This window comes from Eleutherodactylus coqui, chromosome 3, assembly GCF_035609145.1.
Source record: "Eleutherodactylus coqui strain aEleCoq1 chromosome 3, aEleCoq1.hap1, whole genome shotgun sequence".
Taxonomy (NCBI): Eukaryota; Metazoa; Chordata; class Amphibia; order Anura; family Eleutherodactylidae; genus Eleutherodactylus; species Eleutherodactylus coqui.
The window spans coordinates 219,719,958-219,747,095 of NC_089839.1; the positions used below are offsets into that span (position 1 = coordinate 219,719,958).

At 46.9% G+C, this 27,138-nt stretch overlaps 1 protein-coding gene across 1 annotated transcript; it reads right to left on the reverse strand.

Moving 5' to 3' along the window:
* Window positions 1–11,017: 11,017 nt before the first annotated feature.
* LOC136619960 (uncharacterized) lies at window positions 11,018–26,755 on the reverse strand. The gene is made up of 2 exons (XM_066594681.1): window positions 25,417–26,755; window positions 11,018–11,470 (listed from the first exon to the last, which is right to left on the reverse strand). Exons 1-2 carry the CDS (start codon window positions 25,915–25,917, stop codon window positions 11,354–11,356), a joined length of 618 nt encoding a protein of 205 aa, XP_066450778.1. The 5' UTR covers window positions 25,918–26,755; the 3' UTR covers window positions 11,018–11,353.
* Window positions 26,756–27,138: the final 383 nt, after the last annotated feature.

The window sequence follows — 27,138 nt, forward strand, 5'->3', positions numbered from 1 at the left end:
ATCACAATCGCCCATGTGAAACTAACCTTAGGGCTTTTACCCACTAGCATTTTTTTAGCGCTACGATATTGCTGTGTTTTTTCAATGCAAATGTAAATTGGACTTTCTAATGTTAAAATTGCATCGCACAAAAATCACAAAGCACAAACTTGCGATTTTTGTGCAATGCGATGTTAACATTAGAAAGTCCCATTGAAAAAATCGCAGCGATATCACAGTGTTAAAAAAAATGCTAGTGGGTAAAAGTCCTTATGGTGGCAACCTTGGTCTTCTTGGATTTGTGGATGGTTTGGGGTACTTGTACTCCATTTGTAGCCTGTGGTGAGGGGCAAATTTGAGATTGAGCTATGTAGTGAAAAAATGCGCTCATGTGAATGTAAACCTATTGAAACCAATGGATTCTATTAATTGCGTATTACACAGCTCAAATACAGCCGTATGATCGAGCCCTAACAAAATGTATAGGTGGCAGACAATCGGTGAGGTTGTATATTAAATATTTCCCGTCTCCTCCCCCCTATTGAGGCTCCCCCTCTCAATCTGAAGCAATTTCCTGAACATCCTCTCGCTGTAAGTTTAGTTGCCTGTAGTTTATAATCTTCTGTCCTTTCTGTAAAGTAATCCACTCTTTGTTACTGACTTCCTGCTGAGTTTCAGCTTCTACACAGCAGCCAATCTGAGCAAGCAAAGCTGCAGTGTTAAGCATGGGAGGGACTACAGATTGTCATAAAGTGCTGTATTTTATTAGGAAGATCAAAGTGACACTCGGTTAATTATGAAATGTGTAACAATGAAAGAAGCGACAATCAATCATTTTTCTAGTTCTGTCATCTACACTGTTATATAAATCAAATAATGGAGGTTTATTCTATCCGTCTGATAACCTGCAGCTGATATCACCAATCACATGTAGTCGGCTCCTCCAACAAGATCAGCACAGTCATCTGCTGACCTAGTCTGTGCCGTCGCTGGATCTTGCTGCTTCCGCTATGTACAGTCACTTTTAAGTCTGTGACTTCCCACAAAATGAACACACCTTTCCAAAAATAGTCAGAGACCTCCCGTTTGACTCCATTCTCTTCCCTGAGGCTGCAGTGATTATCCCATGACCACATTGGCGGTTGATTGCTCTTTAACTTCCCTTCCTTTACAAAACGGAGGAAATACAGGGAGCCTCAAAATTATAGAACCGTCCATATAAAATGACAACAGTTTGGCAGATGGTGATACATATTTGCATACAAGCTGCGAAGGAAAGGGGAAACCTGTTAGGTCATGTCGCCAACATGATGGCCATGTTGAGTGCCGTCATCTAGGATTCAATTCTAATTTTTCCATTGGGAAGGTAGGTGTGTGATATATCAAAGTAGTAGAGAATTTCACCAGAAAAGTAATGTTGTGCTTTATTTTAACATAACTTTGTTCATTTTCAAGTTAACTCAATGATTTTTCTTCATTACAGACAATGTAAATTATGGCCATATCCCAAGCAGAATGTATTGAGATTATCTTTATGTCAGGTGAAGTAAGCACACGTGTCATCATAAAAGTTTTCAACCAACGCCACCCAACCAGACCTCCCATTTCCCACAAAGCAGTGGCCAAACTTCTTGCGAAATTCTCAGAAGCAGATTCTGTCACCAGTAAACAGAAAGACGGATGACCACAAATCGCTATGAATTTAGCAACCTCTGTTCTGGCCTCATTCAACAATCTATCCCAAGAATGTGGGGTTAGCTATGCCTCCAATGCAGCAAATTTTGGTTATGCATAAATTGCATGTTTACAAATTGCAGATGCTGCAACACCCGACGAAGGATGACCCAAATGCATAAAATTTGCAGAACCATTCAGGGATGAGGCAAATTCGGCAACAAGTTTGGCAACTGCACTGTGGGTAATGGGAGGTCTGGTTGGGTAGCGTTGCTTGAAATCTTCTATAATGACACATAATCGCCTGACATAAGGATGATCTGACTGCCTTCTGATTGAGAAACTGCCATCATTCACATTGCCTGTAATGAAGAAAACTCACTTTAACATGAAATTTAATAAAGTTATGTTAAAATGAAGCACACCACTATTTGTCTGGCGAAATTATCTTCTATTTTAATATATCAAACACCTACCTTGCTGTTGGAAAAATTTGAATTGAATCCAAGATAGCGGCATTCAAAATGGCCATCATGTTGGTGAAATGGCCTAACAGGTTTCCCCCTTGACCTGCAGCCAGTATGCAAAATTGGATCACCGTTTGCCAAACATTTCAATCTACATGGGTGTTTCCACATTTTTAAAACACCCCGTACTACAGAAAAGTAGGTAGGCAGTAGTAGAATACGTTCCCCCTCTAGGAATCATCCTCATTTTATATAGGAAGCTGTGATTATTATGCATTCTAGGTTCTCCATTCCATGAGGAGTGAGATAGTGTCTTCACTACTGGGCTGACTTGATGCCCCCTCACTACTGGGCTGGCTTGATGCCCCCTCACTACTGGGCTGGCTTGATGCCTCTTCACTACTGGGCTAACTTAATGCCCCCCTCACTACTGGGCTGACTTGATGCTCCCTCACTACTGGGCTGGCTTGATGCTTCCTCACTACTGGGCTGACTTGATGCCCCCTCACTACTGTGCTGGGTTGGTTCCCCCTTCCTACTGCGCTGGCTTGATGCCTTCTTACTACTGGGCTGGCTTGATGCCTTCTCACTACTGGGCTGGCTTGATGCCTTCTCACTACTGGGCTGGCTTGATGCCCCCTCACTACTGGGCTGGCTTGATGCCTTCTCACTACTGAGCTGGCTTGATGCCTTCTCACTACTGAGCTGGCTTGATGCCTTCTTACTACTGGGTTGGCTTGATGCCTTCTCACTACTGGGCTGGCTTGATGCCCCCTCACTACAGGGCTGGCTTGATGCTCCCTCACTACTGGGCTGGCTTGATGCCTCCTCACTACTGTACTGGCTTGATGTCCTCTCACTACTGGATGAGTTTGATGCCCCCTCACTATTGGGCGGGCTTGATGCCTCCTCTTCCCTTAGTTTTTGCTCCAAATTATTCTTGCACAACTTTCTGATTTCCTCCCATTTCTTCTTTGCATTCAGTAATTCCGGCTTCCAGTCCAGTTTTTCTATTGACTTCTCCACAAAATCCTTGAAATTCTGCTCCCTATATACTTGTAGCATTTCTGTATATACTAGATCAGTTCTTGTATGCGTACCAGCTGGTATTCTAGAGTTTAATCTCAAAATCCAGAATGCTTAATGTCTAAAAAGCATTTTTAGACTGATCTGTCTTCTGGAATCTACCACCTTTTCTATTCCATACCACTTAAAGCTCTCCAACTTTCTATTGTGTACTTCTGTAAAGTGTTTTATCGCTCTTGAATGAGTGGAGAGAAAATTTTTGATACCTCTAACATGGTCGGCAATACGTCTCTTTTCTAATAGTGCACCCTACATGTTGTGTATTACAGTGTCTGCATTCTATTATATATATTATATCGGTTGAGTTAAAATGAATATACTTTTTTATTTTGTACTCTTTTGTTTTCTTGTTATCTGTAAATGCTTCTTTTTTTACAACCAGATCACAAACACACTGCATCTTGCGTTACCGCACCTAAAAAACCCTTTTTGTCCAAGCCAATTAAATTCTTCATTTTGTAGAAGAAGGCTTGGAGACAAAATATTGCCTAAGTTTCTATATTTCTTTGCAACCACAGAAACTCCCTCATCCAATATTCTGCATATATCATTGGCCTGTTTAAGGATAGGGAGGTATGTGAGAAATAATTTTTTAACTTCGAAGAAATTATCGATGAGCTCTCCAACCGGAATTGCATTCATTGTATGTACGGGATGACTACTGCTCAAATGTAGTATGGTATTGCCAACAGATGGCTTCCTATGCAATCCCGTAACTATCTCCCCCGTTTCACTGTCACCACGCAAGATGAGGTCCAAAAATGGGACCACAGATTCGTGGTAACTACAAGTGAAACAAAGGTTACATTCGTTATTATTAATGTGTTTCAAAATTAATTACTGTGTCTGTTCCATCAAAAAATTTTCAAATTATTATGATGTCATCAATAAATCTAGCATACCACACCATGTGGCCAAAAAATGGATTGTTGTCAGAAAAAATATAAACATTTTCCCACCAACGCATAAATAAGTTTGCCACCGTGGGTGAAAATCTGGAGCCCATTGGGACTCCAGATGTCTGTAAATAATATTTATTATCAACACAGTCATTAATTTTGATAGATTATGATAGATTATTTTCTGATATAAATGGTACTAGCATATAATAAATATTATTCTGGACTAAAATCAATATATTTGAGACATAAAAATATAGAGGAGTAGAGGCAAAATGAAAAGAAAAAGGAATATGGTCTATAAAGTTATAAATTAAGGTCAATGAATCTGATTGTTTGTAAGTAGCTATTTTGAATGATATATTAATATACTATTTTCAGAAAGTAAAACTAACGAGATAGAATTGATTTACACTCTGTAGTGATTCTGCAGAATTTTTCCTTGTATATAGGGATGGGGAATTTTCTGAGAGAATAAGTTAAAGCGCTCATAGGGTTAAAATTCAGGTGATGTTTTTAATTGATATGTGCAGTCTATTTAAACAGAAGTGTATGGAACTAGCATTCAGGTGAACAAGAACCCGTTCAAGGGTTTGAAACGCGTTCTTGGTGATCCCTGTACTTTATGGCACTGATATTTAATAAAGCAGGTCACATTTTTCAAGTCAACCGAATTCCCTATTTCTCTTGGACTTGAAAAATAATAAAGGCCATCCCTGGCGCTTGAGTCGTCCTAATCATGGTGTTATAATTCTATTCAGGCTGTTCTGTATTATCTCTGTTAAGGTCCATTTAGACGGTACGAGCTGTCATGCAAACAACGCCCGACTTTCGTCTCAGTGATGCTCGCTCCTTGCTGTTGCACAGGAGTGAGTAGTGCTGGCATTGCCCACAGCGCTGCCTGAATGGAGGAGCGGGCCAAGGAGTGTTCTCCACCCTGCCTCCATTCATTGTAAGCAGACAGTCGTTCAAAAGTGAACGACTGCTGTTTACACTGAACGGCACGTCGCTCAGTGTTCTGCAGATAGAAACTAAATGACTGAACAATTCTCGTTCAGTTGCTGCATGTATACAGGACAATTATTGCTTAAATTCCAACAGGAGCTTGAATGATTTTGAACAATAATTGTCCCGTGTAAAACGGCCATTACTGGTAAAGCTGAGTTAGGACTTATCTGATTTACCATTACAGCTTCCACGGTGGTGATAACCCATCTTTCCCAGGCCTTTGTCTTACGTAGTGATTTATGTCTCTTGCTGCTATGTCATTTCCATGTTAAAGCATATCTGAGTTTTCAACAGGTTTTCCAAAATACATTAGGTTGTTCTTACGTACTAATTTGCTGCTGTTTGCACCCTGTTTCATGTCTGTAAGTTCTGATTTTGAGGTGGTCTTCCCCATTTTTCTGCAGTTTGCAATCCACTATCAAGGAGGGGGCATGTAGCAAGTGTATCATTCTGCCAGTACTTCCCTGTCCTAACTTCCTTGCCCTTACTTTCCATGCTGCATTGCACTGCCTCTGGTCCAATCAGCAAGGAGGCAGTATCTGAATGCCCACCCCTCTGCTTTCTCAGGACAATCAGGCATTCAGAGACATTCTGGCCAAATGATTAGTAAACCCACTATAATATCTGTGTAATGTGTGCACACAGTGTAACAACAGGAGCGGCAGAGACTGTGGAGATCATTATTAGAGTGTCTGCAGATCTGTCAGTCTGCCATCTATAAGTGCACGGGAGCCACCAATGAAGATAGTCCCTCCCACTGTTGCAATGGAATAGTGACTTTTCTTTATCAGTGACTTATGTGACACATCCTGAACACGCTTGAAGTATTGAGAGTATTGCTATCTCTCAGGTTATTCATTTCACATTTATCTAAATGATTATTCCGGAATGTATGTTTCTTCGTTCAACAGTTAGATTTTAATTATTTTATTAAAAGTTATATTTTAGTTAGTAGTCCAATTAGTGAATTGAGAGTTTTGGTCCCTGGGACTACCCTTGCCTCAGTGAAACTGAAGGCATGAAATTGGCACTAAATGCTGTGGAGAATTGCACCAAAACCTCTAAATGTGAATACATTCTGAGACTGACACTACCCCGCTCCTCTCAATTCCCCCTCCCCCCACAATACTAGTGCCTCCATAAAGCAGTAATAGTGCACTGTTTGTGGCCCCATAAAGTAATGTGCCCTCTATGCCCGCATACTAGCACCTTCTCCTTGGCCCCAATTCTTAAAATCAGGCCCTCTGTGCATCAATTAGTAATAGTGCCCATCTGGGACCTACTTAAAACTAGTTCTCCTTCTGAAGTTTCACTGCTCTGTACACAGTGAATGGTTAGGCAGTATGGTATGAATATGTAGACTATGCTGCTGGTGCGAAATGGACCTCAGTGACTATAATGGGGTCCATCTTACATTCCGAGCAGCATTTTATGCCAGATATGTGCCAGAGTGTTCGAATGGAGCCTCCAATGCAGATGTGAATGTGCCCTTATTTGCAAAATTTGCTGAATGCAGCTTTTCTGCTGTCACAGTTACATTAAATGCATTTAAAGATTGAATAAAGCATCCAGAATGTCTTCCATCTGTGAATAAGATAAGGAACCAAAGGATGGGAGCCTTTCATCTCGTCACGCAGTCTACTATATGCTGGTAGGTACTGCAACAGCCACAGTTACTGTTCTTACAACAGAAGCCACAGTTACTGTTCTCACAGCAGCCACCGTTACTGTTCTCACAGCAGCTAAAGTTACCATTCTTACAGCAGCAGAGGCCACAGTTACTGTTCTTACAGCAGCTGCAGTTACTGTTCTTACAGCAGCAGCAGAGAGGTTGTTGTAGATGTCCAGTGTCAGTTCATGTTCCATATATATCAGCACACTGGCAGGCATCTGCCAACACAATGATGATGGTCGTGATCCCGATGATAAATTTCAAACTATAGAAAATTCCCAACAATTCTTCAGTGGGGCAGCTGAACTCCATTTCCATCAGTTTCTTCATCAGAGAAGAACGAAGGTGAGGAGAGGATCGTTGAGCAGGTAATAGTTGGACTTGATGAATGTGGTGATATTTTCCATTTGTGCCATTGTATTAGAGGAGCTTAAAAAAAATTCTCAGTAACTGAAAGCCTGAGGTGTGAAGTTCTGAAAAAACTAGTTTCACTTTTACTTAGCTGATTGTGTCATTATTCAGTGGAAAAGGGGCGTAGCATATTAATAAAATAACCTTTATACCACGACTGTTTGGATACTTCGGCCGAGCTCTAATAACTTCTATGCAATGCAATCACTATAATCATATAATAGTCAGATACCAGCTCTACACAGTGAGGGCTCAGTTACACGGGTGCATCCGGGTGCCCATGCTTTCCTATGGATTCCTTCACGTTTGCGATGTTTTGTAGAATAAGACTTTGCAAGACAAAAACCTTGCAGGTTTCGCGATATGCATGTGACTTGTGAGGTTTTGTAGCCCATGTTTCCCTATGGAGCCTTCCTTTCTGTTGCATCGCATCACTCAAAAACGCGATTTTCGTGCGGTGCAATGCAACTTTGATAGTAGGAAATCCTTCTGTCAGGCCTCCCTCACACAGGGCGTTTTATACAGCGTTTAGCGCTGCCTTTTCAGCCCAGCGCTAAACGCTGTACAACATTCCCATTCATTTCAATGGGGCTGCTCACACAGGGCTGAAAACGCAGCGCCTCCCAACGCTGCGCTTTGACAGCGATGCATGTTCTATTTTGGGGAGTTTTCAGCCCTGCGTTGCCCATTGAAATGAATGGGCAGCGGTTTTAGCACTGCTGAAAACGCGGCAGCACTTGGTGCCGCGTTTTTGGCAGTGTTAACCGCTCGCCGATTTTCGGGGTGAGGGCTTGTAATAGAAGCCCTACCCCGAAAAACATTCCCAGCTAGGCTAGAGGAAAAAAAGAAAGTAATACTCACCTAGCCGCTGCAGTCCGGGTCGCGGCCCCTGCTCTCTGCCGCTGATCCGGGCTTCCTCGGCACTCCCAAGTCTATTGCCGGAGGCCAGGTTTGAGAACCCCGGCTCCGGCAATAGAGTGCTATGATTGGGTATCAAGCAAGCGCCGACAACCAATCACATCCCTTCATTGACTGTCTCAGCCAATCAGAGCTTGCCGGCGCTGATTGGCTGAGACAGTCAATGAAGGGCTGTGATTGGGCATCGAGCAAGCGCCGACAACCAATCACAGCACTCTATTGCCGGAGCCGGGGTTCTCAAACTTGGCCTCCGGCAATAGACTTGGGAGTGCCGAGGAAGCCCGGATCAGCTGCAGAGAGCAGCGGCCGCGACCCGGACTGCAGCGGCCGCGACCCGGACTGCAGCGGCTAGGTGAGTATTGCTTTTTTTTCCTTCTTGTCAGCATTCTTGGCTGCGTTTTCAGCCGAGCTGAAAACGCAGCCAAAACGCTGGCATACAGTATGCCAGCGCTGCTGAAACGGGGCAGAATCTGCAGCAAACGCCCTGTGTGAGGGAGGCCTAAAAGTCATAACCTAAGCCCTAGCTGCAGAAAAAAATAAATAAAAAAAGATACATCACCTGGAAAGGGATTTGAAAATCTCTGTCTCCAAGCAGTACTGCCTCTGGTTGGCTGAGCATTGTGACGCTCAGCCAATCAGAGCCAATGCTCAATCAATCAATCACAGCCAATGAATGGCTGTGATTGGTTCATTGAGCGCTGGCTCTGATTGGCTGAGCGTTACAATGCTCAGCCAATCAGAGGCAGTGCAGCATCCCAAAAGAGGGCCACAGCCTAGGAGACAGCGGGGTAGAGTTTGCACCTTGTCACGGTGGCTCTACCTTCTCCCACCCGGAGGGTAACCGGTGACATGTCCAAGGGCTGAGGGCAGATTAATAAATGGGGAAACCCAAATATTAGATTGCCTTAGTCTCTTTTGTCATGGGTGCCGCCACCGTTTCTTATGCGGGGGGAATTCCTAGTTGTCAGAGGGAATCCTCTCTTGCGCAGCTTCCATGGGAGAATTCCAAGTTGGCGGAGTAAATTCACACACACACACTGAAAAGATACTGAATTTGCTACTATGTCTGGGGGATGAAGAAATATTTTTTTTTTACTGTCTCTTGTTGCCGCCTCCTGCAAGGAGCCACTGCAGGCACTGGACTTCTGTTTGATCTGCGGCACACCCGCAGCTGACATTTACAATGTACTTCATTCATTGTTCATTCCTTTTATTGTTATTTTCAAAATTTAAATAGAAACAAATGTAAAAAAAATCCGTCCAGTCTAAGTTTAGACCATTAGTTGGCTTAGTTCATGCCAAAAAATTGCGACACACGTAAATTATAGATAAGTCTGTTGGTTCGGTTGGCCACACCCCTTCCCAATAAGCTCCAACCACTTTTTGAAAAACTGGCGAGGCCATCAAAAAATGCAAAAAAGTTGCAAATTTTTGTGCAAATACACCCTTGCTCAAAAATTTTAGATTTTAGAAATATGCCCCATAGTGAATGTGGTATAAACCATGTAAGGCAGTTTTCTGGCATAATTTGTACCAGAAAACTGTTTTATTTTGCATAGTAAATAAGCCCCAAGCTCGAGGGACCCCATTATGATCAATGAGATCTATTGAGCACTGTTTGTGTCCAGCATGTGCCACATCAAGGTTTTACAGATCCGTCACCACAGACGACTACAGGTTGTCATAAAGTATTTTATTCGGAAAATCACAGTGACAAGCAGTTAGTTATGAAATGTGTAACAATAATGGACGCAAAAATCATTTTTCTGGTTCTATCATCTATACTGTTATACAAATTCGATAATGAAGAAAGCTTATTCTATGTGGCTCACAACCTGCCTATCACCCATCAGATGTAGTCGGCTCTTCTCTAATAGATCGCTGCCTCCAACTAAATCAGAGCAGTCAGCTGCTGAAATACTTTTACAAGTTACATCCACAGTCACCATTTATCCTTGCTGTTGGCGCACTCTTCTCCTGTCTGTGGCAGGCACTGTCCTCTGACCTCCGTTCAGTCTCTCTCTGGTGTCTGTTGGGTATGTGCACAATCCTACAATCCTAAAAGGCCAGTACATACCCAGTATTTCTGTCCCTCTCCAATAGCACAGCACTTTGCATTATATAAGGCACCTTCCCCATAAGGAAGGTATCCAAGATTTTGGTCTCCTTGTTAAAGCAAAGCCCAGACCCCAACTGGTGGGGTAAAAGGGTGAAGATCGGAGTTCCTCAGGTGCCACATCTAGATTTGTCTCCAAGCCAAAGCAGTGTGTGTGATTGTTCTCAGTAAGAGAAATCAAGTAATCTAATAGATATGATACAGATGTTTCAGTTCCATTTGTGTACCGTACATTCTGGTATCCTCCATTAGGTAAAACGCTAAAAAGGGGGGTTCGGTACCATGTTAGCCAGTAAACAGTATCATATCTACAAGATTACTTGGCTTCTCTTACTGAGAAGAATCACACTTTGCTCTACTGGCTAACATGGTACCAACCCCCCTTTTTTTCATTAAACCAGTGTGTGGCACAGCGGGTCTACGTCCATCATTCCTGACAAATACTCTGTGCTGTCGATGGACCCTGCTGCCTCCACTATGTAACTTTTAAGTCTGTGACTTCCCAAAAAAATAAATGAACCTTTCCTAAAATACTTTGTGCTGCTGATCAGAGACTTCCAACTTGTCTCCAATGGCTGTTTCTTGCTTAAAGAGGTTATCCAGCTCTAATTTTTTTTAAGGCTGTCCATGTGATAACAAAATAAGCCATTTCCATCTGTCTTCTCCCAAATAGGGAAATGGTTCCCATGGCACTCCTAGTGTATACTGACAGTAGAAGTCAGGTGACTGCGGCAGCCAATCAAAAGACACAGTGTCACTGTTACAAACTCCTGGCACCATTGCACCCAGCATGTGAGAGTTGATGCCAGTAGAATGGTCGGTGACACTTTGGCCTCTGATTGGCTGTAGTGCTTACCAGACTTCAGTACAGACTTGGAGCGCGGTGGGAGCTGTTTTGCTGTTTCATGGGTAGAGAAGACGGGTGACGGGTGGCTTCTATTATTTTATCACATGGCCAACCATTAAAAAAAGTTTGAAAGTTGGGAACCCCTTTACCTTCCCATTATAAGAAGAGGAAATGCAAAAGAAAAGAAGGCAGACCAGACGATAGAAGATGTTCCCCTCTAAGAATCCGTCATTGGGATATATACAAGGCTGTGATTTTTATACATTCCAGTCTCGCTTATTCTCGTGGATTTTCGTCTGAGGGTCGGAGATCGATGTTTCGGTGCATCTCTGATCTTGTCCTGCACTGACACAGGAAACTGGCAGCGATTAAGATAAGTAAAAGGCCGATCACCTGCAAGTGAAAACACAAAGCTTCAGGTATTTTATAGGCACATTTGCTCTGAAAAGGAAAAAGTCTGTAATCCTTGCATTGTCCACAACGGTCAGAGTGTTAAGAATTCTATTCCGACATTTCTTTGTTATCCCTATTACTGGAAAGGCGGAGTTTGGATTTATCTGCCACCCATTACCGCTCCTGCAGCGGTGGGGACCCAGAAAGCTGAGATTTATCTTCTCATACGCAGATACTCTAATGTTGTTTGCACCCTCAGATTTGATTAGGCAACTTGAGTGGCAACGTCACTGGTATATGGACATTGCCCAGCTTTGCCAGTGAAAGATACCACCGCCGAACAGTTTTTAACATCAGAAAATTGCGTTTAAGGATGATTTATTTTGGGGGGTAATTTTTAAAGGGGTTGTCTGGGAGTGGATGATTTTTTTTATAAATCCCTGACAAATGTGCTAAAACAACGAAAGTTGCTGTATTCACTCATTCTCTCCCCAGTGATCCTACATTGCAGCTCCCACGTTCTTCCCAGTTTTTGTTTACAAATGGCTACCACCTGACTGCTGCAGCCAATCACAAGCCACAGTTGTCACATGCTGTTCTCTTAGCATCATGGGTCTCAGCAACTGAGCTGCGATGCCAGGAAAATGGCATGAGACTGCTGCAAAGCTCAATATCTAGCCATTTGTAAGCAAAGACCGAGAGTATGCGGGAGCTGCAACGGAATTGAACAGATGCGAATGGCTGTTTTTACTGAAATAACATATTTGCAGCAATTAAAAAAAAAAATCATCCTCACCCTGAAAACCCCTTTTTACTTTAGGTGAAAACAACCTGCATAATACTATTCAGCCATAACGGTTCTCGTCCATCAGGGTTGTCACCCAGCTTTTCCAGACTTTTTAGAGGCAAAAATTTCCTAAAATAAGCTTTTTTTATCCCTTTTTGATTCTTAAGTAATTTACTTCTTCAGGAATTATGTGTGGTGCAGAATGTGGGCAGGGATTAAATAGAGGCATGGGGTATAATATAATTATAAAATATGACCTAAGGGTTCGCAAGTTCAATCCCCGCATGGTTCCGGTAGCCAGCTCAAGGTTGACTCAGGTTTCCATCCTTTCAAGGTCGGTAAAATAAGTACCCAGCTTGGTAGGGGCTAATAAATAAAATTGCTTGAAGGTGCTGCGGAATAAGTTGATTATTAGAGATAAGCAAGCACCAAAATGCTCGGGTGCTCGTTGCTCGAGTCAAACTTTTCGTAATGCTCGAGAGCTCGTTTCGAGTAACGAACCCCGTTAAAGTCAATGGGAGACTCGAGCATTTTTGTATGGGACTGATGCTCCGCATAGGTGATGACTTGTGAAACACCAGAAAACATCAGAAAGTCATGAAAACACCACAGAAACAGATAGAGAATGAAAGGGGTAGCATGCATGGCTGCATCTGAGGCTACCAGGTCCCATTATTAAGCCAAAATGGGGGCAAGAGCCTGGCGGTCACCCCCCTAACAAATCACTTGGGACAAACCATCATTAGCAAGGCACACGCACTGGCACATCTTAGCTAAGCACTCCACTAGCTGCAATCAAGGATAATCACCGCCTGCGGGTGACACCGCTGCCTCTTCTCCTGGGTTACATGCTGGCAATGCTGTCCAACCCCCGCACGAGCCTGCATCCACAGCGCACACAAAATTTTCCCTGCGCAGCCTTCAGCTGCCCTCATGCTACACGCTTGCTTGATAGCCTCACCACCCTCATGTCTATTTATAAGTGCATCTGCGATGAGGAGGAACCGGAGACACACACTACAGAGGGTTGGCAGGGCCAGGCATCGACACTCTTTGAAAGTGTGGGCGATAGCCCACAACGCTGATGAAAATTGATGATAAATTGACGTACGATCATCATTCCAATCCCGTGCCACCTCCATCACAAAATTGTCAGGAGCCGCAAACGTGGGCATAAAGGGGACTCAGGTGCCAGCACTTCTACACATCTCCACAATGCAGCAGCACATACTAACACCAAAGATTGGTTTGAAGCAGGAGGTGTAGCTAAAGTAGCCACCACAGGTATACAGTGACCCTGTGAAAGTCTCATGAAATCACTAACGCTTTCTTTGAATGCTCCAATCCAGTATCTCAGATAACTGTGGTAATTTGTAGCACGAGAGATTATAATACATGTCGACCAGCGCTGATCCCCAGACCCCAAGCAGGAGGAGGAGGTGGCATAATAAACCTGAGAAACCATGACCGAGGTAGGACCCGCAATACTCTGTGTGGGAAGTACGTCAGCGGGCCCAGGGTCAGGCTCGGTCCCAGCCTCCATCTTGTGTGACCCAAGGTGCCGTGAGTTACATAGCAATGGGAAATCCATGTATCCCCACACAATTCATTCTGTGTAGGTGTCAGATAGCTGAACACCCCACTGGTAAAGCCCTCTGCACCCTACACAAGTCATTCAGTGTATTTGTGCCAGATAGGTAAAACACCGCAATGGGAAGTCTTTGTGCACCCACAGCATAGGTGAGCCCATGAATCTCAAGGACAGTATTACACATGAAGAAATCTGAGTGCCCAAACATAGCAGAGTTTCACCCCACGAAGGACCTTGGCGCACACTTCTGCCCTAGTCAGTCAGTGTATTTGTACCAGATAGGTAAAACAACACAATGGGAAGTCTTTGTGCACCCACAGGATAGGTGAGCCCCTGGATAGAACAGGGCCCAAATAAATTACCCCACTGTACAGCAGTGACAACTGTGGCTTAATTCACCGCACACAGAGACTTGTAGCTAGCGGAGGCTCTATGCTGTCACTTGAAAAAATTCACCCTCTGTCTTGCGCTGATACCTAGGGGTACTTTACCGCTCGCAGAGACGTGGAGATAATAGAGGCTGTATGGAGTGGGAGAAGACTCCAAAGCCAGTGGATAGTGCTGGTAACTGCGGCTATCTCAACCCCACCAAGGAAAGGGTATTGTGAGATGCTCTGCACAGCGGCAGAGCTGAAATACTTTGCAATGGCCTAGGAAATATTAGAGTACTGTTTTGCGGTGAGACCTCTGTCTAATGCACTGCAGACTGAGAATGGTATAGCTATAATGCACAGGCCTAGATGCTTTAAAAAAAAAAGAAGGGTGCACTACTGCTCCCAGCCAGCCACAACTGTAATGCACACGATGAGGAGTAGTCCTAAGAAAGACTATTGGGTTTCTGGTAGAGAGGATCCCGACTGTAAAACTTTCCTTATATAAGCAGCTCTTTCCCTAAACTCTGCATAATACACTGCAGACTGAGAATAGTATAGCTGTAATGCTCTGCACAGGCCTAGGTGCTTTAAAAAAATGATGCACTACTGCTCCCAGCCAGCCACAACTGTAATGCACACAATGAGGAGTAGCCCTAAGAAGGACTGTTGGGGTTCTTGTAGAGAGGATCCTACTCTAACACTTTCCCTGTATAAGCCTCAGCACTTTCCCTAACCTCTGCCAGCATGCGTCTGAGGCGAGCTGCGGGCGGGATGAGTTTAAGTACTCGGCAGTCACCTGATCGGCCCAGCCACTCACTACTGTGGTGGGGAGAGGGCTGGCACATCACAGCAGGAAGTGGTAATGCCTTCCCCACATGTCTATTGGCTAGAAAATGGCTCTAAGCATGCGGAGAAGGGAAATGAAATTGACTCGAGTACCGCGTGGTGGTCGTCTCAAGTAACGAGCATCTTGAGTACCCTAACACTCGAACGAGTAGCAAGCTCGGACTAGTGTGCTCGCTCATCTCTATTGGTTATACAAATAACAAGATTTTATATTTATATAAATATATATTGTTACATATGAGCTCAGTTGGAATCATTTCCTAAGACTGGGCTCCAGACTAAAGGCTACATCCTTCATAGCAGTGAATTCAGAATCGTATGCCGGGCTATTGCCACGACTGCGCATGCGCTCTGTCTTGCGGCAAGAGTATATGAACACATGCGGCGAGACAGCACGCATGTGCAGTTGCGGCAATAACCTGGCAAAGGATTCAACATTCCCTGCTAGGCAGTGAAACTAGTATCATAGCGCACACTGACCCGCAGGAAGCAGAATGCCGAGAATGGACGCTACATAGCAGGAAGAAGAGGATCCAGCCTGCTGGAGGTGATGTGACCCGGTGGACTGGAGGAGCCAGGAGAAGATTGTCGAGGAGAAGATGCAGTAAAAGGATGGCCTGCAAAGGAATTTGGTAAGTACAGGATTTTTTTTTCCTAATGACAGATCCCCTATAAAGGGCCACTCTGGTAATTTTATTTTATTCATTCTTTATGTGGATATTCCCCAGTATATATAAATCAGCTAATAAAACTGAGACTCCTAACCTCTTTTCCCCCAGATGGTCATGTGACCAGCGTACATCTGCTTGGAGGTTATGGATTGATTTTCTCGTCAATTTCTTGTGTGATGCTGTTACATGGCTCTACAACAGAAATTGCTTAGAGGGGGATCCTGCACGTATAAGGGTGACTACCCACTACAGTTTTTTTTTTCCCTGCGAAATTCGCAGCATTTTTTTTTCTGCAGGGGTCTATGAGACTTGTAATGTTAAAATTGCGATTTCCCATAGACCCCTGCAGAAAAAACAATGCTGCGAATTTTGCAGGGAAAAAACACTGTAGTGGGTAGTCACCCTAATAGAGGAGATCACAGCTCATCCTCCTCACTGTGTACTTATGCTGTAGCTTATTTAGGTGATTATAGAAGGTAATAATAATTAAACTGTGGCAGAATGGTATAGACTCAGCTAATGCTGTGCTAATGCATCGTGGGATTGATTGAAAGTGGAAGTTAAAACTGTCAGCCTCTAGATGGTGCCTGATAAGAATCGGACAGGGGGCTGCACTGCAGGTAAGTGGCTGCAATGCACAAAAGAGAGTTTCAGAGTGTGACAAGGAGGAGACAACCAGGTGATGGGGGCAAGGATGGAAAAATGTGTTTTTGCTGGAGTGGCCCTTTAAGAAAATATTATTTGTGGTAGAAAGTTATTACAATTGAGCTTCTATCATACAGTTACAATAGTGGGGACCACAGCTCATTCTCCTGGCTGTATACTTATGGTTTGTAATTTATTTAAGTGAATATACAGAGTTTTGATAATCACACTGTCCTCCTATCAAGCAGAGATGGTAGAGGCTCTAGCAGCTCATGTAATGTTGTGTTGATGCATCATAGGATTGATAGGACAGAAAAAGGAAAGCGGGAAGAAGTCTCAACATCAAGATGGTGCATGATAAGCATCAGACAGGACGCTGCACTGCATGGAAGTGACTGTAATATAGATAGAATACCTACAGAGAGAGGCGCCGGAATAGTAGCCCCCGGGGATATATATGGAGGCAGCCCATGACAGGGTTAACGGGGAGGCCAGGGTTAATTGAAGGGTGAAGAGGGGGGGGGGTGTAGTATAGGGGGGAGTAGAGGGGGAAGTTAGAGAGAAAGTGCAGGAACAGCAGGGGGAGGAGCATCCCTAGACGGCATCGGAGGAAGAAGAAGCAGAAGGAGAAGACGGAGGCCACGAGGAAGAAGAGGGAAGAGGTAGAGAAGACCCAAGACCCCAGACCGAAGTCCCAAGACCCCAGACCGAAGTCCCAAGACCCTAGACCGAAGTCCCAAGACCCCAGACAGAAGTCCCAAGACCCCAGACCGAAGTCCCAAGACCGAAGTCCGCAGACCGAAGTCCCAAGACCTGTCCGTGAAGAGCCCGAAGGTGATCGTCAGGAAGCGCCCAGAAGAGGACTTACCGGACATGGAGGCCGCCATGGAGAAGATCCGGGCAGCGGTGGAGGAGCGGGGCATCGACTGGCTCATGAGGGTCCTGGACGTCGGGGCCCCGGGCCCATCGGAGGAGGAAGCGGCACCCGCACGGTCAGCAGCGTCGGGGGGAGAGGCGTCCGGAGCCCCTGCAGCAACAGCGGTGAGAGAAAGAGGGCGAAGGACAGCTGCTGCGGAGAGCCGCAAACCGGAGGCAGCAGCGGGAGCGCTGTCGGGGACTGCTAGTGGCTGGAGGGAGGAGGCAGGAGGGAGCAGGCAGACACCTGCAGCATCGGCGAGAGGGCCGAGTACGAGGAGGGCCCGCGCTCCGGCGCGTCTGAGCCCTGATCAGACTCCACAGCGTCGGCGCCGCACAGAGAGTCCCTCACGGGCCCCTCCGGGCCGGCTCCCTGCACCATCCATGCCATCGGGGGAGCGCAGGCCCGGGAGGAATCTCGCCGGGCGGCACGGCGCAGCGTCCGGCACTAGGTCCCGTGCTGCCAGGGGGGCGGGGCTTAGCACCGGGCTGTCGGCGGTGAACAGAGCTACAGCGTGGGGCCGCTCAACAGGAGAGCCAGAGGTAGCAGAGCAGCCCCACAGTAACTTCCATGGACTAACTGAAGTGCGGCCCGTGAGAGCCAGGCCGAGCAGCAGGCAGGCGGCTGCGAATCCGGAGGTGCGTATGCAGCCAGAGGAGGACCCCGGTCGTCAGTTCGGACCACATTCTGACGAGGAATCGGATCCGCTGGAGGGAGGATCGGCGGCTGGTGGGACTACAGCCCCTACGCAGCCAGGTGAGCAAACACACGGGGACACTACACTACATGCAGTTAGCCGCGTTGCGCACGCGGGAGATAGCTTTGGGGGGTGGACAGGGGATGGGGGAGGCGATGGCAGGCACACGTGGCGCAGCGAGTGATTTTGGGTTATTTCTGGGTGGATTATGGGAGTTGTGGCGCAAGCAAGACGCAAGAGCAGGGCCGTCGCCAGTAGCTGCTTGGACGCTACCGTCCAATGCGTCGATCGCCGACGATAGCGCTAGGGGTGGTAGCACGGCGGGGGCGTCTGTAGGGCAGCAGGTAGCGCCCGTTACGGTAGGGGTCCAGACGGAGAAAGATGGGGAAGGGATTCGCCTGGATGACAGAGCGAAGGGGGAAGTTTATGTGTGTTTCGAGGGCCCCTTAGGTTCACACTTAAAGAAGGAGGTTAGAGAAAAGATTTGGCGCGACGAATACGTCGAGATCTTTTCCCTTCTCCCTTTGGAAAAATTCAATTTAGATAAAGGGAAAAGGACAGAATATAAGAAGGAAGAGGAGGAGAAACGTCGGTGGAGACTGATTCCACAGACGTTCTCTAACTGGATGCAAGCCTTCGCCATTCTGGCTAGCGTTATAGGTGAAAAGGCGCCGGAGAATTGCTCCGGCCTTTTTTGCTATCTCGATGCGATAGGTGAGGCGTACAGAGTATACGGGGGCCAAACGTGGCTTAGGTACGACGAACAATTTCGTCAGCGGAAAGCGATCCGACCGTCTATTCGGTGGGATCAGAAAGATATTGGCCTATGGTTGCGGGTAATGGCCCCAGTTAGGTTTGGTCAGCCCTTTCAGGGGGGGGGGGCGGGACTAGCAGCTCGGCCAGTGGTTCCCAAGGGGGGGGGGGCAGGGAGGACAGTCAGGGAGTCATAGGCTCGGATTGTGTTGGCAGTTTAATGACGGCCAATGCAAATTCGGGAACTCTTGCAGGTTCAAGCACGTCTGCTCCGTGTGTAACGGCACGTCACATGGAGCAGCAAAGTGCTTTAAAAAAGGAAAAGGAAAGGGTTTCGGGGCACCTGGAAAAAGGGATGACACCAGTGAAACTGGCAAAGATGGTGCCGTTTCTAAATAGGTACCCCGACCGAGATAAGGCGAGTTTATTGTTTGAGGGTTTTAGGGACGGTTTTAGAATTCCCCCCCCCCCCCAGTTCATAGGGTTCCGGTCACAACCAAGAATTTGCCGTCAGCGATTCGGCAATCGGCTGTGGTGACCGAAAAATTGTTTAAGGAGGTTCAGTTAGGCCGCATGGCGGGACCGTTTCGTTCCCCACCCGTGGCGGACCTGGTGGTCTCACCGCTGGGGGTTGTTCCTAAGAAGGAACCTAACAAGTTTCGACTCATACACCATCTGTCATACCCGAAGGGGGCGTCAGTAAATGACGGTATAGACCCGGAAATTTGTTCTGTAGTGTATACTTCATTTGACGCCGCAATAAAATGGGTCCGCAGGTATGGGCAGGGAGCGAAGCTGGCAAAGGTGGATATCGAGTCTGCGTTTAGGTTGCTCCCAGTTGCTCCAGAGAGCATTCGTTTGTTAGGGTGTTTTTGGGAGGGAAGTTATTTTGCGGATAGGTGCCTACCCATGGGCTGTTCCATTTCTTGCGCTTATTTTGAAGCGTTCAGTTCCTTTTTAGAATGGGTAGTTAGGGATTGCACGGGGATTAGGTCAGTGATCCATTATTTGGATGACTTCCTATGCATAGGGCCAGCAGGTTCGCCTATTTGTGCAACTTTGCTGGGGTCACTTCAATGGGTTTCCGGTCAATTCGGGGTGCCTTTGGCGCCTGGGAAGACAGAGGGGCCCACTACATGTTTAAAGTTCCTGGGCATTACCATTGACACGGTTGCAATGGAATGCAGATTGCCCGAGGAGAAGTTGACAGAGTTAAAGGCGGAGGTAAAAAGAGCAAGGGTTGTCACCAAGGTCACTTTGAGGGAGCTCCAATCGTTATTGGGCAAGCTTAATTTCGCTTGCCGAATAATGCCGATGGGGCGAATTTTCAGCAGAAGGTTAGCGTCAGCAACGGCGGGGGTTCGGTTACCCCACCATTTTATCCGGCTAGGCAAGGAACTCAAGAAAGATTTAGCAGTATGGGCGGCGTTTCTAGAGAACTACAACGGTCGGTCAGTAATGATGGAGGAAATGGTAAACAATTTTGATTGGGAATTGTTTACTGACGCCGCAGGGAGTTCGGGTTTTGGGATTTACTTCCAGGGCCAGTGGTGCGCGGCCGGATGGCCGAGCGACTGGTTCTCGTCAGGGTTGGTAAGGAATTTGGTGCTACTCGAGCTCTTCCCCATTATAGTGGCGGTGGAGATATGGGGCGAGCAATTTAGGAACAAGAGAGTACGCTTTCACTGCGACAACCTGGGGGTCGTGCAGGCGATAAATAAATTGTCTGCATCGTCCCCTCCAGTGGTGGCCTTACTGCGCCACCTGGTGCTGAAAGCGTTATCACTGAACGCTTGGATAGGTGCGGTACATGTGCCGGGGGTGAGCAACTCACTAGCGGATGCTCTTTCTCGTTGCCAGTGGGAGCGATTCCGACGTTTGGCCCCGGCAGCGGAGAAGGAAGGGGTGTCTTGCCCGAGACACATCTGGAGCGTGGTCAGCGAGCAGTGAGGCACTTGATAGGTACCTCATTGGCTCGGAGTACGTGGACGTCTTATAGGGCAGCCTGGTCGGAATGGGAGGAGTGGCTGCAGCAGTGGGGAATCGTGCGTTCCGACGAGGACAGGGTAGGGGCGTTGTTGGGATGGTTGGGGAAAAGTTCTGAGACAGGGTTGTCAGTCGCGAGAGTTAACAAATTTATGGGAGGAGTGGCGTTTGGCGCTAAGTTGCGGGGTTTGACTGATGTTACAAAGAATTTTGTAGTGAGACAGGCACTAAAGGGGTTTAGAAGGGGGCGGGGGGGGGCCAGATATGCGTCGGCCAATCTCGTTCGACTTGTTGAAAAGATTGGGGGGCGCATTGAGGGAGATATGCGGGGACGGGTTTGAATACTCGCTTTTTAAGTTGGCTTTTTCATTAGCTTTCTTTGGGGCTCTTCGGCTGGGGGAACTGGTTTCCCCCAGCAAAAAGAAAGGGGGGGGTTTACAAAGCGAGGATACCAAGGTTATAAAAGGGTGGTTGGAATTAGTCATACGTCGTTCCAAGATGGATCAGGAGGGAAGAGGTCGGAGAGTGTCGCTAGGACAAGTGCGGGGAGAGTCCATGTGCCCAGTTAAATGTTGGGAGGAGTACAGTTTGGTAGCAGGAGTCAGGGTAGGGCCTCTTCTGCAGCACCGAGATGGTCGTTTTTTGTCAAGGTTCCAGTTCGAGGCGGTGTTAAGAAGAGCGATAGATACGCTGGGATTAGACAGCTCTAATTTCGGGACACATTCTTTTAGAATAGGCGCGGCAACGGAGGCAGCAGAGAGGGGACTGGATAGTCAGGCGGTGATGGGCATCGGTCGGTGGAAGTCGGGACGGTTTAAACGTTATATCAGGCCGCACTTGCTTTAAGTGGGGGGGGGGGGAGTTTTTTGCGGCGGGGTTAATTACGACTAGTTGTTTTTTCTTTTTGTTACAGATCATCGAGCCGCGTTGGTGTGGATAATGGGCCACTCTTTTGTGTATTGGGGGGGGGGGAGAGGGCTAAGATCAGGCCTAACGGTAGACAGTTAAGGCTGAGTAAAGAGACGGCGGTAATTCGATGGATTGGAGTGCGGGGCATGGCCTGGTTCCGGGTGTTACAGGACGTTCAGCGCCTAGTCTCCCTAGACAGGCCGCCTAACATCCTCGTACTGCACGTCGGGGGTAACGATTTGGGGCGGAGACCCTTTAGGGACCTAGGTAGGGACATCCGGTACGATATGCTTCGTATGTTGCAGATGTACCGGGGCTTGATCTTGGTCTGGTCAGAGATGGTCCCTCGCAAGGTGTGGCGCGACGCGCGCTCAGTGCGGGGGATAGACAAGGCCAGGATCAAGGTTAACCGGGAGGTTTCACGCTTCGTTGCGCGTAATGGAGGAGTGGCCGTTCGGCACATAGATCTTGAGAAGGGAGTAGGAAACTATTGGAGGAGCGATGGCGTGCATCTCAACGAGATTGGGACGGATCTGTGGTTAGAGGGGGTTCAGGAGGGAATAGAACGCGCGTTAGTTCTGTGGGGTGCTGCGCAGGCATGAGGTGGTCATGCCATGCTGGCGGTGGCATTCGGAAGGGGGGGGGGAGTTCTTGGAGCCAGATGATGTGCGGGGCGGGGGGGGGGGAAACGGGGGGCTGAGGGCTGCCTCCCCCCCCCCTCCCCCTTTTTGGTATAGTGTGTGTGGTCAGCCTGTCGCCTCCCGGCTCTGTCAGGCCGTAGTCCCTGCAGAGAAACGTGGCTAGCCGAGGAACGGCTCGCGCCTCTCTGAGTCGGGAGGAGGAGGGTGACTAGGGGCAACCGGTTGTGTGTTGCCTCCCGAGTCGGCTGTCTTGCGACGGGAGGGTTTTAGCGGGAAGGATTTCAGTCTCCCGAGTCGGATAGAGGGAGAGAGCGGCGGGAGGCAGGACGGAAATCCTTTTCCCTGTTGGGGAGGCGACAGAGGGGGTTGGAGGCTCCAGGGACTTCCCCTTTTTCAGTGGGTTGTTTTATTTGATGTTTTTTACCCAATTGTTAATAAGAATTTTAATAAACGGCCGCTGTGGCCAAAATTTATCCAAGCTAGAAGTTGCAGTGTTTTAATTGAAGAAAGGGGGAGGTTGGGTTAGGTCACAGAGGTCACATCCGATATACCCGCGTCAAGAGGCGCCGGAATAGTAGCCCCCGGGGATATATATGGAGGCAGCCCATGACAGGGTTAACGGGGAGGCCAGGGTTAATTGAAGGGTGAAGAGGGGGGGGGTGTAGTATAGGGGGGAGTAGAGGGGGAAGTTAGAGAGAAAGTGCGGGAACAGCAGGGGGAGGAGCATCCCTAGACGGCATCGGAGGAAGAAGAAGCAGAAGGAGAAGACGGAGGCCACGAGGAAGTCCCACCCACCCGCCCTTACTTTAGCATATAGGGGGCAGTTTAGTTAGTAGAAAGGGTCGTAGAGGTATCGCAACATTGTCATAGCGGCGTTCGGAAGGGGGGGGAGTTCTTGGAGCCAGATGATGTGCGGGGCAGGGAGGGGGGGAAACGGGGGGCTGAGGGCTGCCTCCCCCCCCCCTCCCCCTTTTTGGTATAGTGTGTGTGGTCAGCCTGTCGCCTCCCGGCTCTGTCAGGCCGTAGTCCCTGCAGAGAAACGTGGCTAGCCGAAGAACGGCTCGCGCCTCTCTGAGTCGGGAGGAGGAGGGCGACTAGGGGCAACCGGTTGTGTGTTGCCTCCCGAGTCGGCTGTCTTGCGACGGGAGGGTTTTAGCGGGAAGGATTTCAGTCTCCCGAGTCGGATAGAGGGAGAGAGCGGCGGGAGGCAGGACGGAAATCCTTTTCCCTGTTGGGGAGGCGACAGAGGGGGTTGGAGGCTCCAGGGACTTCCCCTTTTTCAGTGGGTTGTTTTATTTGATGTTTTTTACCCAATTGTTAATAAGAATTTTAATAAACGGCCGCTGTGGCCAAAATTTATCCAAGCTAGAAGTTGCAGTGTTTTAATTGAAGAAAGGGGGAGGTTGGGTTAGGTCACAGAGGTCACATCCGATATACCCGCGTCATGTGACAGACATTCAGGTGAGGGGGGCAGGGATGAAAAATGTATTTTTTTTTTGCTGAGTCGCCCTTTAAGCAAACCTTTACAGTGCCATAAGACTTTCATTGTATAGTGTGTAACATAGGCTGCAGACCTCACCTGTGAGACCCTCTAATTGTGAGTTCAGCAGCCATCAATAAATGAACTTATACCCAACCTTCTCCAAAATGTGTGTGGCAACAGCGCCCAGTCTGTGTTTTTGCCTTCTTTCTTTCTATACTGTGGATAAACCCCGTCATTTCCTAGCCATGGCGCAGAATCCACAACCTTTCCGCAATTTTAATTGCAGAAGGACCATGGGTCAGACGGCTTCTATTGACTTCAATGGAAGCTGTCCATGTGGAGCATGCACAAAAATAAAAATTGCAGTGATTTTTCTTCCGCGAGCGGAAAATCGCTATTGGTTTTTAAGTGTGTGCAGGAAAAAGCGTTTTTCAACAGGATCTTATGGGCAGTATTTTCTGCAGAATCCGGAGCAAATATGCCTGTGTGCAGCTGGCCTTAGGATGTCATTTATGCGAGACAGTGGCAGCATAAAAACTAATGCCAAAAAACAATGGTAGAATTTTCTGTTTTTCTTCTATTTCCCAACCCCCTCAAAAAAAAATAATGAGAAAAGTTAATTTGTAATCTTAGTGGTATATCTTAAAAAGGGTCCAGTGAAGATTCCTATGTGTCTCGGGCCTCGTTCACACAAGCGTGGTTTAAGCGCATTAAAGGCGTATGAAAAGATTGCATCTAATAGAACCAATGCGTTCCTATATATGCATTCATATGAAGGGATTTTAGACGTGCTAAAAACTCACACCAAAGTTAGCACATGCCATTACAATGCACGCATAGGACCTGACCTATCTTTGATGCCTGATGTGTGGGAGTTTCTATAGACTCCTATGAGAGCTGGATAACACGCACCACGTAGCTCCCAATTGTGTGAACGGGCAAATTCACTGCTAATTAAGCTCAAGACTTAATAGCTGGAAATCACCTGTTCACGTGATCTTTAGTGCAGTATAGTCGCAATTAGAGATGAGCGAGTATCTCCCCCGCTCGAGACTGCAGGTTTGGGTGCCGGCGCGGGCGCGCAGTGAGTAGCGGCTGTCAGCAGCAGGGAGCAGGAGGGAGAGGGAGAGAGAGATCTCCCCTCCGTTCCGCCCTGCTCTCCCCCGCAGCTCCGTGCCCGCTGCCGGCACCCGAACCTGCAGTCTCGAGCAGGGGAGATACTCGCTAAAGGCAATGCTCGCTCGAGCAATTGCCATTAGCGAGTATACTCGCTCATCTATAGTCGCAATCTTTTCACGTGCCTAAACTGCGCTAAAACCACGCTTGAGTGAACGAGGCTTTATGCTGCGTTTACACGGAATGAGTATTGTTCAGCATATCGTTCAAATGAGCGAAACTGAACGACATTCAGTTTAAACGCAGGCTAACAACTGAACAATGAATGAGAATTGTGTGCTTCTTACTCATCATTCAGTTTCAGCCAACATAAAAACCAGCACTGGCTTGTGCACTTATAGGAATGTGAAACACTGAACGATTAGTGAATGAGAGAATCATGCAGTCTACGCAGGCTGCCTGATTGCGGACAAGCTGGTGATGACATCACTAGCTCGTTCGCTCGGGCAAACAAGAATCAAGGGCCATTACCTGAATGATTTGCAGGATAAAGTCTTTCGCCTCTGTTGTCGCCTTCACATTATCTGCCATTATAGATTCCACCAAACATTTCCAGTATCTTCCATCTGTGACCAAGATAACGAACCAAATGATGGGCACCTTCCAAGTCTTCACAACCCTATATACAGTCTTCGGGCAGCAGCGGAAGCAGTGCCAGAAGGGGCAGCAGCAGCATGTATAGTCCTTACATTTCTGGAAGGAACTGGGACCTTGTTCTAAGTCATCCATCTCGTCTGGTGTCCCACATAATTTACAGCGTGGGCAGAAACATAGAAAAATGCTGACAATGGCCGTGGTACCGAAAATAAAGATCAAACTGTAGATGATTCCAAATGCTGGGTTGTTGTTGGGGCAAACGAACTCCGTTTCCATGAGTTTCTCTAAGATGAGAAGAATGAAGACGAGGACAGGAACTCCAGCCAGGTCAGTGTGGGACCTGATGAAACTGGCCACATTTTTCATTTGTGGCATTTTACTAGAGGAGCTTAAAAAATCATCTGTGACTGAAGCCCTGAGGTGTGAAGTTCTAAAATCTACTTTCACTTTCAAGCAGCTGATAGTTTATCGGGTGGAACGAACTATAGAAACACAAACAAAAGAGTGCAAGGGGGGGTTAGGAAAGTTAACGTAGCGTAGTTGGCTTGATACAATACAGGGAGTGTAGTTATGGAGATGTTAATAGGATGCTGCTAACTAATAAAGGAAATATTACTGAAGAGTAAATGTACTAAGTGCTGCTTACATTGAGGTGGAATTCTATACAGTTGCAATCAAAATTATTTAACCCTCTTCCCCATTATTACAAATTTAGTTTATTTGCCAAATTTGCAAAGTTTGAGCTGTTTGCAAAATAACAATCAAAGCAGATCAATTTAAATAACTCAACGCAACTAAAATAACAACTAAATAACAAAATTCCACCTTTAATCAGTACTACAGTCTCAGAATTATTCACCACCTTCATGACAAGTGCCTTTATTACTTAGTAAAACCCCTTTTGGTATTATAACCTGCTGCAGACGTGATACGGAGCCAGATACCACTTCTTACAGTGTTCCTGAGGAATCTTAGCCCACTCCTTATGAACAATGGTTTCTAGCTCACTAATATTCTTGGGTTTGTGTGCTGCAGCCGCAGCCTTCATATCCAGCCAAGGATTTTCTGGGGTTCAAGTCAGGCGACTGTGATAGCCGCTTCTGAAACCAAGCCCTGGTGGACTTTGAGGTCTGCTTGGATCATTGTCCTGTTGAAAGGTTCAAATGGCAGCCAAGCTTCAGCTTCCTTACAGAAGACATAATGTTTTCTCCTAGGATTTCCTGATACTTCATAGTGCTTCATCTTGCCCTCCACACTCTACAGGTTTCCAATGCCAGAGGAGGCAAATCCGACCCAGAGCATCATTGAGCCACCGCCATGCTTCACAGTAGGCAGGGGGTTCTTTTCAGCGGATGCTTCATTGTTTCTCCTGCAGACATACCGCTGATCCAGAAGCTTGAAAAGTTCCAGTTTTGTTTCATCGCTTCACAGAGCAGAATCCTAAAACTTTTGTGGTTTATTTATATGGTTTTAAATATGTGTAGTGGCCCAGAGTTAGAGGCCCCCACAGCACTTATTCAGCTACCTCATGTGGAATGGCTATGTGTGTCTATGTCTGTATGACTGTACTGCTAATTGTGGTTAAGTTATGTGTAT

Bases quoted from the DNA above. Each gene is read 5' to 3' on its own strand.
- LOC136619960 (XM_066594681.1), bottom strand. From the start codon at position 25,917: ATGCCACAAATGAAAAATGTGGCCAGTTTCATCAGGTCCCACACTGAC. The intron at 11,471-25,416 runs GTAATGGCCCTT...TTTCACTTGCAG, and splicing joins TTATCCTGCAAATCATTCAG to GTGATCGGCCTTTTACTTAT.